Here is a 12497-nt window from a genome sequence, read left to right on the forward strand (position 1 = left end):
CTTCCCCAAAATTCCACGCCTTGTGCCTAGAGTAGAATGGATTAGCTTTAGCGTTTGTCAAATACGAATGTCCCCTTAATCCTCCGGCCAGTTCAAATATTCTGCCTGTTTTATGTTCAAACTGGCCAGATCTGACCGCTTGCACCTGTCCAACAATGTCATTCAGAAAAATAAACAATCACAGCATTGAAATCTGGAAGCTTTGAGATAATTCAAGACCAATTATAAAAAATCTGAATAAATAAGCAAAACATTTGGTAGAGAAATATGAATGCAAAAAGATTGCACAATAATTGATTCTGCCAAAGAAATAAAGTTCATTTTTTTCCTCCCCAAAAAGAGGTGGGGAGGATAAAAATCACCATCATCATTTAACATCTGTTTTCCACGCTGTCATGGGTTGAACAGTTTAGCAGGAGATGGCATGGCTGGAGAGCTGCACCAGTTTCCATTTGTCTGCTTTTGGTATAGTTTCCAGCATGGTCGATACCAGTGTCAACTGACTAGCTCTTGTGCCGGTGGCACATAAAAAGCACCCACTACATGCTCGGAGCGGTTGGCATTAGGAAGGGCATCCAGCTGTAGAAACACTGCCAGATTGGATTGAAGCCTTCTGGCTTGCCAGTCCCCAGTCAAACAGTCCAACCCATGCCAGAATGGGAAGTGGATGTTAAACGACGATGACAATGCCCTTCCTAATCCCAACCACTCTGGTGCTGGGTGCTTTTCACAAAGTGCCAGCACAGATGTTTTATTAAATGGCAAATGAAATAAAACTGTTAGTTCTAGTGCAGCAGTTCCACTTCAATGTGGAACCATATTCTAAATGGAAAAGAAATGGCTTTAGCAAACTTTCTCAAGGTACAATCCTTGCAGCCAAAGTTCTCAGAAATTTCAAATCTCAAATCACTTTGAATGGAACCATTCTGCTATTTCAACTCATAACAGTTCTATGTTCAGCACAAGGGCAGCAATTTTAAGGGGAAGGGAAAGTTGATACCATCGACACCCCAGTAAATGACTGGTACTTTATTTATTGACCCTGGAAGGATGAAAGCTGACTTTGGTGGGATTTGAACTCAGAACATAGCAAGCAGGAAGAAATGCTACAAGGCATTTCTTTTGATGCTCTACTGATTCTGACACGTGACAGGTGAAATCCAGACACCTCAAGGCAAAATAATAACTTCCTAAACAAAACCCAGCAAACAAAACAATCTTTCTTTCTTTCTTTCTTATCTTTCATTTCATTTTCTTTGTATTTTAGTTCCAAATTTCAAGTTGATAAAAGCAGTTTATTTATCATAAAAAAAAAACCTGAAGCAGGCAGCTTTTGTCATCATTGTTGGTGACCACCACAAAGAACACCGCCACCGCCACCACCACCACCACCAATATATATATTTATCTAAGGCAGGGGGAGCTGGCAGAATCATTTGCACACCGGGCAAAATACGTAGTGGTATTTTGTCCGTCTTTACTTTCTAAGTTCAAATTTCGCCAAAGTTAAGTTTACCTTTCATCTTTTGGGGTCGATAAATTAAGTACCAGCTGTATACTGCGGTTGATCTAATCGACTGCCCCACCACCCAAAATTTCAGGCCTTGTACCTAGAGTAGAAAAGATTATATATATATATCTCCAAAATATCCTCTACTATAAATTTGCTAAGGATCTCCCTTAATTCCTTCCTCTCTGAAGATGGAATCGTCCCTTAATATATGGAGAGCTTGTCTTCATCAGCTGAGAAATGCATCATATGTGCATCTATTTGCAAAACGGTAAGAGGCCATCAGCAAAACTTGCTCCCTTATTTTTACAATACACTTAATTCTGTTCTAACAACTCTGTTTGGGTAAATAAATTCCATGCTCTAAGCCAGGGATTGCCAAACATTTTAGACCATCGACCACTGAAGAAAGCTCGAGCAGATCCGGCTGCCGTAGGCATGGATGTCCTTTGCCGCCCACAGTCTTTTTCCGAACGGTGAATGGTTGGTCTTATGATGCTTGTGTTAGAACTGCAATGATGCAGGGCAATGAGACATGGGTCTCAAATGCAGAAAATTTGAGAAGGTTGGAAAGAAACGGAGCAAGTCTGCACAAGTGGATGTGTTTGAAAGAATTTGTGGAAAGGCACTGAGTGAAAAACTGGTTATAACAGGAATGAGATGTTGTGTTGAAGAAAGAAGCCTGGTATGGACAGGTGATGCATATGAAGACAACTGTGTAAAGTACCATTGATGTAACTGGAACCTGGAACCAGGGGAAAAGGAAGAGCTAGGAGCACATTGAATGAAATTTAATCCTTACGATCCTGTGCCTGAAAGGACTGGGGTCTCTGGCAATATGAGGTTCTCAATAAGAATCTCCCACTGACTCCTGGAAGTGATCTCTCTGCACCTCTCATGCATCATGCTTACCTCTTCCTCTTCCACTTCTCATGCTTGCCTCTTCCTCTTCCACCCATTTTCGATGCAGGAATGCATTGGGCAATGGACATAAAAAACATTAATGTTGGTAATTCATATATTACTCTCCACCAATTTTGTCTTGACATGAAGCCCACATGTTGAAAGTAATACTTAAGGTTCAGCATGAAGTCATGAAGGAACCATGCCATGCATGAAATGTCACCAACAAAAGAATTTGTCTCTCAACTGAACAAATAGGAAACAATATCAACAAAAATCTGCATAAGAATACCTCAAAGAATGCACAAAACATATTAAAAAAACTGTACGTTTCAATCCAGATATGCAATGGTAGCCATAGATTATCGTTACAACTTCCACAATTTATTGAATCTATTGAAGGTGAGATCCATCAAGCAACTTCTTTGCATGTTAAATATTATTCAAAGTTTTAATATATGTACATTGTTTTAGTATTTCCATCATTTGCTTTTGTTTTTTAAAGGTGTTTATTATTATCTCTGACTTGTAATGAAAGTGATACCACCACAAGACAAAGTGCAATCTTTATCCTGGTTCATAGAGAACGAATCAGGCACTCAGGTTTGGAGGAATTCTTCTATGAAGAATGGAAAAGAACCACCAACTCATGTAAGCATCAGTGCCTGGCATAAAAAGTTTATAGAAACCACAAGTCATCATCATTTAACAGGTGTCTCCCTTTTTGACATTGGTTGGATGGTTTGAGAGGAGCTGCATCAGGTATGATCCAGGTTTCAATAGCTGGATGCCCTTCTTAACATCAACCACTTTACAAAGCATACTGCATGCTTCTTATGTGGCACCAATACTAGTGGAGTTACCAAGTATATTGCAAAACAAAGACCTCTCAGATGGGTGAAGGAACAGAACCAAAGGAAGAAGCTGTGTGCTAGGTGAGAGCTTAGAGTATAACCGAGGGATAGTAGGAGACGTCTTACCGTACTTGGCTAATCTTACAGAAAACAAGGCCCGTGTGACCAAAAACCTCTATGGAATACTTTCAGCAAATTCATCATAGTACTACAAAGACCATTCGTATAGCAAGTACACAGTTAAGTGTACCACATTCAACAATTCATGAAGTTTTGCAAAGTAATCTGTGATTCTATGCTTATAAAATGCAACTTTTGCAAGCACTTCAGTTCCAAGTAAACCATTTCTGGTGGACATGTTAGTTCTATATAATGAAGATGAGAGCTTCTTTCAAAAGATTTTGTTTCAGTGGTGAAGCAACATGTATCAAAACTAACAAGAAACACCAGCAACAGGATCTGGGGTTCAGAAAACATTTTAATATTATCTGACAATATTTGAAGGCTGTGACCTGGCAGAATGATAAGTACATCAGATGAAATGCTCAGCAACATTTCATCTGCCTTTATGTTCAGGGTTCAATCTCCACCAAAGTCAACTTTGCTCTCATCATTTCAGGTCAATAAGAAAAGTACCAGTTGAACTCTGGCCTCAACGTAATCTAACTTACCCCACTCCCCTGGATTTGCTGGCATTGTGCCAAAATTTGAAACCAATATTATCTGAGAATGGGGAAATATCTTGTCCTTACACAGCCTCTCACTTGGCTCTCATCAACCAACTCACTGCATCACCACTACAAAGCCACCGTCATCACCATTTCATCTACAATATCATCCAATTATTTACATCTCATTCACTTCCTTGTAACATCAGATCACATCTTGTATCAAACAGTGTCAATAAATTAAATGGCTTTAAAGTAAACAGTCGGTGAAAACCAGTTTAGAAAACGTGCAAACAAGACTTGCTTTTTGAAAAATAAAAAGAGAATAATTTCAGAGTAAACCATTTTTATTTAGAGTTCAAATTAATATGAAAATACAAAGAGACTGTTGCAGTGAGAACTCTGGAATTCACACTTGAAATGAGAAAATGCTTGAGATAAAAATCATCATCCAGAAATGACGATGACGATGATGTGGTCCAACACATTCCAGCATCGTCAATGGACATAGAAAAATCACTGATGATGATAATTCAAAAAAATTGCTCCACCAATTTCGTTTTTATGCAAAGTTTAAAACGACAATGACAAATTAACATTAGTTTTCACCATAAACACCTGAAGGAACCATGCCATAGTTTAAATTACAGACATTACCAACAACAGAATTGGTCTCTTGATAAAATACAATAAGGATAAACCAATAATCAAGATAGTACACCTGAAAGAATATACACAACATACAGAGAAAGTGTACCCACAATCCAGATGAGCACATGATATACTTGTCTTATAGTATAGATTAATGAAATACTATATTTTATGAATTGTTTGTTCCTTCTTACTTAGTATCAGACATAGGTATGAATGCTTACAGTTGAGAGATTTCTCAGTCTTTCTCTCATGGAATAACACAGACATGATTGGCTAAATCCTCCTGTTGAAAGTATATATACATATAACATACACAATCCAGATAGACAAGCACATGATACACTTCTGTCTTAGAGTATACTGTGATGAAATGCTATATTTTATGATTTGCTTATGACAGTTGAGAGATGTCTCTTACCCGCCACAAGGAAATTCTTTCTCTCATGGAATAACACAGACATGATTGGCTAAATCATCCTGTTGAGAGAAGGACTCACCACAGACATTACACCGATATGAATTTTCTGCCATATGAATACATTTGTGCTTAGTTAATAGGTTACTGTAAGAGAATGATTTACCACAGATATCACAATGATATGGTGTTTCTCTGGTATGAACACGTTTATGTACAGTTACAGCAGTACTTTGAGAGAAAGATTTACCACAGATATCACACTGATATGGTTTTTCTCCAGTATGAATACGTATATGTCCCTTTAAATCGTTACTCTGAATAAATGATTTACCACAGATATCACAGTGATATGGCTTTTCTCCAGTATGAACACGTTTATGGACAGTTACAGCAGTACGCTGAGAGAAGGATGTACCACAGATATCACAATGATACGGTTTTTCTCTTGTATGAATGCGTTTATGTACATTTACAGCAGGCCTATGTGTAAATGCTTTACCACAAATATCACAACGATATAGTTTTCCTCCAGTATGAATGCTTTTATGATCCTCTAAATCACGACTTTTAAGAAAAGCTTTACCACAAATATCACAAATAAATCGTTTTTCTCCGGTATGAATACGTTTGTGTACAGTCAAGGCATTATTTACAGGGAATGATTTACCACAGATATCACACCTGTAAGGTTTCTCACCTGTATGACTAAGTTTGTGTGTAGTTAACTCATCATTTCGAGAGAAAGATTTGTCACAGATATCACAGTGATAGGGTTTTTCTCCTGTATGAATTCGTATGTGTTTAATTAACTGATTATTTTGATTGAATGATTTACCGCAGATATCACAATGATATGGTTTTTCTCCAGTATGAATGCGTTTGTGATCAGTTAAGTTGGTACTTTTAGCGAATGATTTACTACACATATCACACTGATATGGTTTCTCTCCTGTGTGAATACGTCTGTGTGTAGTTAAAATATCTTTACGAGTGAATGATTGTCCACAGATATCACACTGATATGGTTTCTCTCCCGTATGAACCCGTACATGAACAGGCAACTCACCTTTTCTAGTAAACCTTTTTCCGCAGAAATCACAGTGAAATGGTTTCTCTCCTGTATGAATACGGATATGAGCAGTTAAATTACTTCTTGAAGTTAATGACTTTTTACAGACATCACATTCGTAAGAAGACTTTGCTAAGCTTTTTGCCATCTTTTTAGAACCAAAAAATAACAGTTAACTCATTGAATAATAATTCTTCCTTCTCTCACCACAATATATTATGTTTGCTGTTTTCCTTTCTATAATTTATTTCTAACAAACATTCCTTCTGCTACAAGTCCATCATCTGGATGCAAAGTGCTTCATAAATCGATCTTCATATATTTTCAATGCAGAATTGTATTGTACTCATTCCAGGGAATGACACACACAACTGTTGCTAATAATCTTACCCAGGGGAAATCTTTCAACCATAATTCATTAAATTTATGTGAAAATGGTCAGATTTGTTCAGTATAACATTTTTTGTCTTTAAAAGATGTTAAATATTGTTGATGCTTCTGTTGTATGATAAACAAAAATGTTGATGCCAGTTTCAGCTTTGATTCTGAAATAAGAAGGAAAACAGTATAAGCTTTCAAGGATACATAAACAGCATCAATGTTATTGCTATACTTATAAATTGTACAAGTGAAACCTTGACTAGAACGAATGAACTCCTCCAGCGTATCTCTATCAGTTTACAAATATAACAGAGCAGAGAAATAAATATATTTTAACAATACATCATATCCTAAAAAGATAACTGCCTGCTTGGCTTCGTGTTGCCTGATGGTTGGAAGCAAGAGTCACAGGATCATGCAACAAGTGTCGTTTGTTTCCAGTCTTCTGCGAACATGACCAGTGAAGGGACAGCTTTACCTTACTTGGAAACAAGTGAAGGTTGCAGACAATAGAAAATCTGCCTCAATCCTTGGACATGAAGATGAACAAAAAAAAAAAAAGGTTATAATATTCTAGACATGTTGATATATCACTTTCATGTCAGTTTTTCTCTACTGTCAAAATGTTTTGGCTCTAGGAGTTTTGTGATACAAACCCTTTTAATTGTCTATTATGGCATGCAGGTCTATACTTTGTACATCCATAATATATTATGGCACATATATATATATATCATTCAACTACAGTAGTAATTGAATAATATTGGGAAGGCCACAGTTTGCTCCCATGCAGCATTTTTCAGAGCTTGTCACTAATTCGGTTCTTAACTGAGATTTGATCCAGTAGAAAAAAGTTTACATCAAAACTTATAGCAACACTATAGTATAATTAACTATTAAATTTTATAAACAGACTATATTTTAATTAGGCTTAATTGATAGAGATCGATTCAAGGAGCTTCAAGGTATCAATCTCATGCAATGAAGTTTTAAAATAAAAAGGTAATGAGTGTTTGTTTCTGAAATTTGAGGGTGATAGTATAGTTCTATACTTTCTATGAATATAGTCCTATAAGGGGACTTTTAATATACGTCACCGATGTTATTGGGGTAAGGAAAAATTATCAACGACACCACTAATTGACACGTTATTAATTAGCATAACAGCACAGCATGGAAAAAACGTGGATTACATGGGAAAATTTGAGCAAGAGAAATAATATTCTTACGATTATAAACCTGGAAAATTGCAGGACAAGTTATTACACTTGGAAAAGTTCAGAACAGGTTATTACATCTGGTAAAATACAGAGCAAGAAAATGTTTACTTAAAATATTGCAGCTAAGGATAAAATTTGAAAATTTAAAATTATTTGATTTTAATTTACATTATAATTAAAAGAGGTATCATCATTTTGTTAAAATACTGACACACTAGAATATTTTTAAAATGAGAGCCAGAAGTATCAATATAGCTAAAGTTTTATGCAAAATAGAATAGTATATATGGTAGGCAAATTTCGAATTCTAAATATTTTATTTGAAATTTTATCCTTGGCTGCAATATTTTAAGTAAAAATTTTCCTGTTCTGTAATAAGCTGTCCTCAACTATTTTTAGGGGTAATAACTTGTCCTGTAATCTTCCAGGTTTATAACCTTAAGGATATTATTTCTCTTGTTTGCAGTTTTCCTTCACTTATGTGTAGTGTACTCTATTAAATGGTGCACTGAACATTCCATTATAAGCACCAAGCATTCCACCTAAAAGCAGGATACATAGTTTTCTAAGTTATTTCTACGTACAAGGCGGCCAGCTGGCAGAAACGTTAGCACTAAATGCTTAGCCCTATTTCGTCTGCCGCCACGTTCTGAGTTCAAATTCCGCCGAGGTCCACTTTGCCTCTCATCCTTTCAGGGTCGATTAAATATGTACAGTTACGCACTGGAGTCGATATACTCGACTTAATCCGTTCGTCTGTCCTTGTTTGTCCCCTCTGTGTTTAGCCCCTTGTGGATAGGAAAGAAATAGGCATTTCATCTGTCTTTATGTCCTACGTTCAAATTCCGCCGAGGTCCACTTTGCCTCTCATCCTTTCGGGGTCGATAAATTAAATACCAGTTGCGTATTTGTTCGATCTAATCGACTGACACCCACCCAAAAAATTCCGGGCCCTGTGCCTACAGTAGAAATGAAACAAAAAGTTACTTCTACGTACAGGATTATACTGCATCTGGACCCACAAATGTTACTCGTCAAATACTAGGGTCAACTTTTATACAGGATCCATGGAAAATTACCAAGTTTTTGCCCAAAATAGGGGATCGGCTTCTACTCGAGTATAGACGACAGATGGTGAAAGGTGCGATGAAGTGTGAGGTGCATTTGGTAGTTTTTGTTATTTTGTATTATTTCTAATGTGAATTGTAAGTATTTCAGAAGAGACGGGAAATTGGGAAGGAAATTAATTCCTGTGAATCGTGGCAGTTATTCGGAAGGCGTAACTGAGAGGGACAGAGAGACTGAGACATTTCCAAAGAAGCAAAGATACTCAATTTCTTTTCTTTTTTCGTTTTTTAAGAAGGCGATTAATATCTTGTTTTGCCAAGTGAGATTCTATAAAATGGTGAAAAATGCTAAAAAAAAGAATATTTTATATCCATTTAAACACTATAAATACTTACTTTTCCTTGTAGCTTTATAATTTCTTGGATAAATTCGATTCAGACGAGAGAAAGTTCTTGGCTGGAAATGATTTTGGTAGATTCTGGGCGGAAGTAACAGAATCCGAAGAAATATTTTCGTAAATAGAAAAACAAAATTTGCCGTAAATCGTTCAATATGGTAATATTAAAAAGTAATTAAAAATTAAGTTGCGAGATAATTAGTGAAACAAGTAACTTTTTACACAGCATTAAACAATGGACATGGCCATTGCACACACACACACACACACACACTCTTTCACCCCTTCCTTTGTCATTCAGCTGTCACCCTTTCCTTTCTCATTCCTATGTTGTGACGGAGAAAATAGTGTGTGAGAGAAAATAGTGATGTTACAGGAGAGAAATGTGTCCGCATGGATGACGGGGCACTTGCTTTTAATGTTGGTGAAAAGAAAGAGGCTTAGAGAAGCCATTATGAAAGACTGCTGAATGTGGAGAATGAATGGGAGGAGGAGAGCCTGCCAAATGTTGACCCAGTAGAGGGACCAGCTATCCGAATAGACAGCTCCCTTGTAGTTAAGGCAATTAAGGGTATGAAACCAGGTAAAGCCCCTGGCCCATCAGGAATCACCGCTGAGATGCTTAAAACAGTTGGTTATGTGGGCTATGGCCTAGTCACCCACATTGTAAACCAGGTAGTTCATATTGGAATCATACCCAATGACTGGCGTAGCAGCACCATAGTCAACTGCTACAAGGGTAAGGGTGATGCTCTAGATAGAAATAACTACAGGGGTATTAAACTGTTGGATCAGGTGATGAAGGTCACAGAGAGGGTCATAACCCATCTCATTAGGGAGAGAATTTGCTTAGATGAGATGCAGTTCGGGTTTGTGCCAGGTAGAAGCACCACCGATTCTATATTCTTGGTCCGACAACTGCAGGAGAAGTACCTAGCTAAAGATAAACCCCTCTACATAGCTTTTGTGGACTTGGAGAAAGCCTTTGACAGGGTCCACCGATCCCTTATCTGGTGGTTGATGCGGAAACTGGAGATTGACAAATGGCTAATAAGGGCTGTACAGGCCTTATACAGAGAGGCTGTCAGCAAGGTTAGAATTGGCAACGAATATAGTGAAAAATTCCGGGTAGAAGTAGGTGTACACCAAGGCTCAGCCCTCAGTCCCCTTTTATTCATCATAGTCCTCCAGGCAATAACAGAGGAATTCAAAACAGGTTGCCCCTGGGAGCTCCTCTATGCTGATGACCTGGCTCTCATAGCAGAATCACTACCGGAACTAGAAAAGAAATTTCGGGTGTGGAAGCAAGGGTTAGAATCAAAGGGCCTTACAGTAAATGTAGCAAAGACCAAAGTATTAGTAAGCAGCAAGAGGTACTCAGCACACACCCCCTCGGGTAGGTGGCCCTGCTCGATCTGTAGAAAAGGTGTAGGTAGAAACTCCATAAGATGCACCCAATGTAAGCTATGGATGCATAAGAGGTGCAGCAACATCAAAGGGAAATTAACTGATAAGATAGCTTTCATGTGCGGCAGATGCACAGGGACAATAGACACCACAGGTACTCAGAAAACAGATTCCATCACACTCCAGGGGGAGAAACTAGAAGTAGTTGATAGTTTCCGCTACCTGGGTGACCAAGTTAGTAGTGGAGGTGGATGCTCAGAGAGTGTCACCACTAGAATACGAATAGCCTGGGCAAAGTTTAGAAAGCTCCTACCCCTACTGGCGACAAAGGGTCTCTCGCTCAGAGTGAAAGGCAGATTGTACGATGCATGTGTGGAAACTGCCATGCTTCACGGTAGTGAAACATGGGCTGTGACTGCAGAGGACATGCGTAGACTTGAAAGGAATGAAGGTGGCATGATCCGCTGGATGTGTAATGTCAGTGTGCGCGCACGACCGAGTGTAAGCACCCTGAGAGAAATGCTGGACATAAGAAGCATCAGATGTGGTGTGCAAGAGCGACGCTTGCGATGGTATGGTCATGTACTGCGGATGGATGAGGAGAGATGTGTAAAGAAGTGCCGCTGCCAAACAGTTGAAGGTATCAGGGAGAGAGGTAGACCCAGGAAGACATGGGATGAGGTAGTCAAGCATGACCTCAGAGCGTTCGGCCTCACACAGGCAATGACGAAGGACCGAGATCGCTGCAAAGGCCCGGGCTGCTTCCTGCACCAGTCCCGCATAGCCCCTGCCCATTCAAAGTACCTTGGATACCAGAACATCCCGCTGTGCTTGAGGAATCCTATTGAGTCAAGTACATGCACATCGAAATAAATATCAATAGAAATAGTAGTTGTGATACTTGGGCCGGTGGCATATAAAAAGCACCATCCAAACGAGGCCGATGACAGTGCCGCATCGACTGGCTTCCGTGCCGGTGGCACGTTAAAAGCACCAACCAAACGGGGCCGGTGGCACGTAAAAAGCACCCACTACACTCGCGGAGTGGTTGGCGTTAGGAAGGGCATCCAGCTGTAGAAACATTGCCAGATCAGACTGGGCCTGATGCAGCCTTCTGGCTTCCCAGACCCCGGTTGAACTGTCCAACCCGTGCTAGTGCGAAAACAGACGTTAAACGATGATGATGATGATGGTGATATATATATATATATATACATACATTCATACATACATATATGTATATATATATATATATATATATATATATAAAATTAATCAAAGGACATACTAAGTATGTCTACCTGCTTGAAATAAGAGTCAAAACTCTTATTAAATCGCCAAAAATACTTTGATGAAAACTACAGAAATCAAAACGAAGGCAAAATCAGGTTAAGACTATCTATTTAAGTAGCTGGACTCATGTGGACACGTGTCTGCACTGCCAAAAGAAGCCTTAACTTCTTCAGCACGCGTTACCATAATTAGAGATTCCCAACCCATTGTTCCGAAGTCTGTGCTGCAACTGATTCGTTTCGCGCCGAAATCACAGCAGCCACCAGTGTAAAAGAATCTCGATACAATTTACGAGAAAAATAATTCACCAAAGATTAATCTATGACACCTTCGTAAATTAAATATATATATATATATATATATATATATGTATATAGGGAGAGTTTACGAAAAAAAAAACAAAAGACGAAGACAGGTGGTGTACTAAACAAACAGATGTATTAGTATAATGCTCAGGAATAGAAAAAGACTTTTACGTTTCGAGCCTATGCTCTTCTACAGAAAGGGACACAGAAAAAAACGAGAGAAACAAGGAGAAAAAAAATGGAGACAGAAAAACGGACAAAGATATATAAAAGTACTAGGCTCATTATTATACTGGGAGATAGTTTCATAGTTATTCTCTTAACAACTATGGATTGACTAGCACTGAATA

At 38.3% G+C, this 12497-nt stretch overlaps 2 protein-coding genes across 3 annotated transcripts in view; both read right to left on the reverse strand.

The window, feature by feature from the left end:
• Window positions 1-4263: 4263 nt before the first annotated feature.
• On the reverse strand, window positions 4264-9358 carry LOC115218461 (zinc finger protein 2 homolog). Of its 2 annotated transcripts, XM_036508526.1 has the most exons (4): window positions 9141-9358; window positions 5423-6621; window positions 4999-5254; window positions 4264-4827 (listed from the first exon to the last, which is right to left on the reverse strand). In XM_036508526.1, the coding sequence occupies exons 2-3, from the start codon at window positions 6222-6224 to the stop codon at window positions 5031-5033; spliced, it is 1026 nt and encodes a 341-aa protein (XP_036364419.1). In that variant the 5' UTR covers window positions 6225-6621; window positions 9141-9358; the 3' UTR covers window positions 4264-4827; window positions 4999-5030. The 2 variants fall into 2 exon arrangements, with proteins under 2 accessions (XP_036364419.1, XP_036364418.1); XM_036508525.1 differs by having other exon boundaries at window positions 4999-6621; window positions 9141-9355.
• LOC115218340 (zinc finger protein 239-like) overlaps window positions 6546-12497 on the reverse strand; it is a 9812-nt gene continuing 3860 nt past the window's right edge. The window contains exon 3 of the mRNA XM_036508090.1: window positions 6546-6621. Coding sequence (XP_036363983.1) covers window positions 6546-6621 — 76 coding nt within the window. The remainder of the gene's footprint in view (window positions 6622-12497) is intronic.

Source organism: Octopus sinensis, linkage group LG13 (assembly GCF_006345805.1).
Source record: "Octopus sinensis linkage group LG13, ASM634580v1, whole genome shotgun sequence".
Taxonomy (NCBI): domain Eukaryota; kingdom Metazoa; phylum Mollusca; class Cephalopoda; order Octopoda; family Octopodidae; genus Octopus; species Octopus sinensis.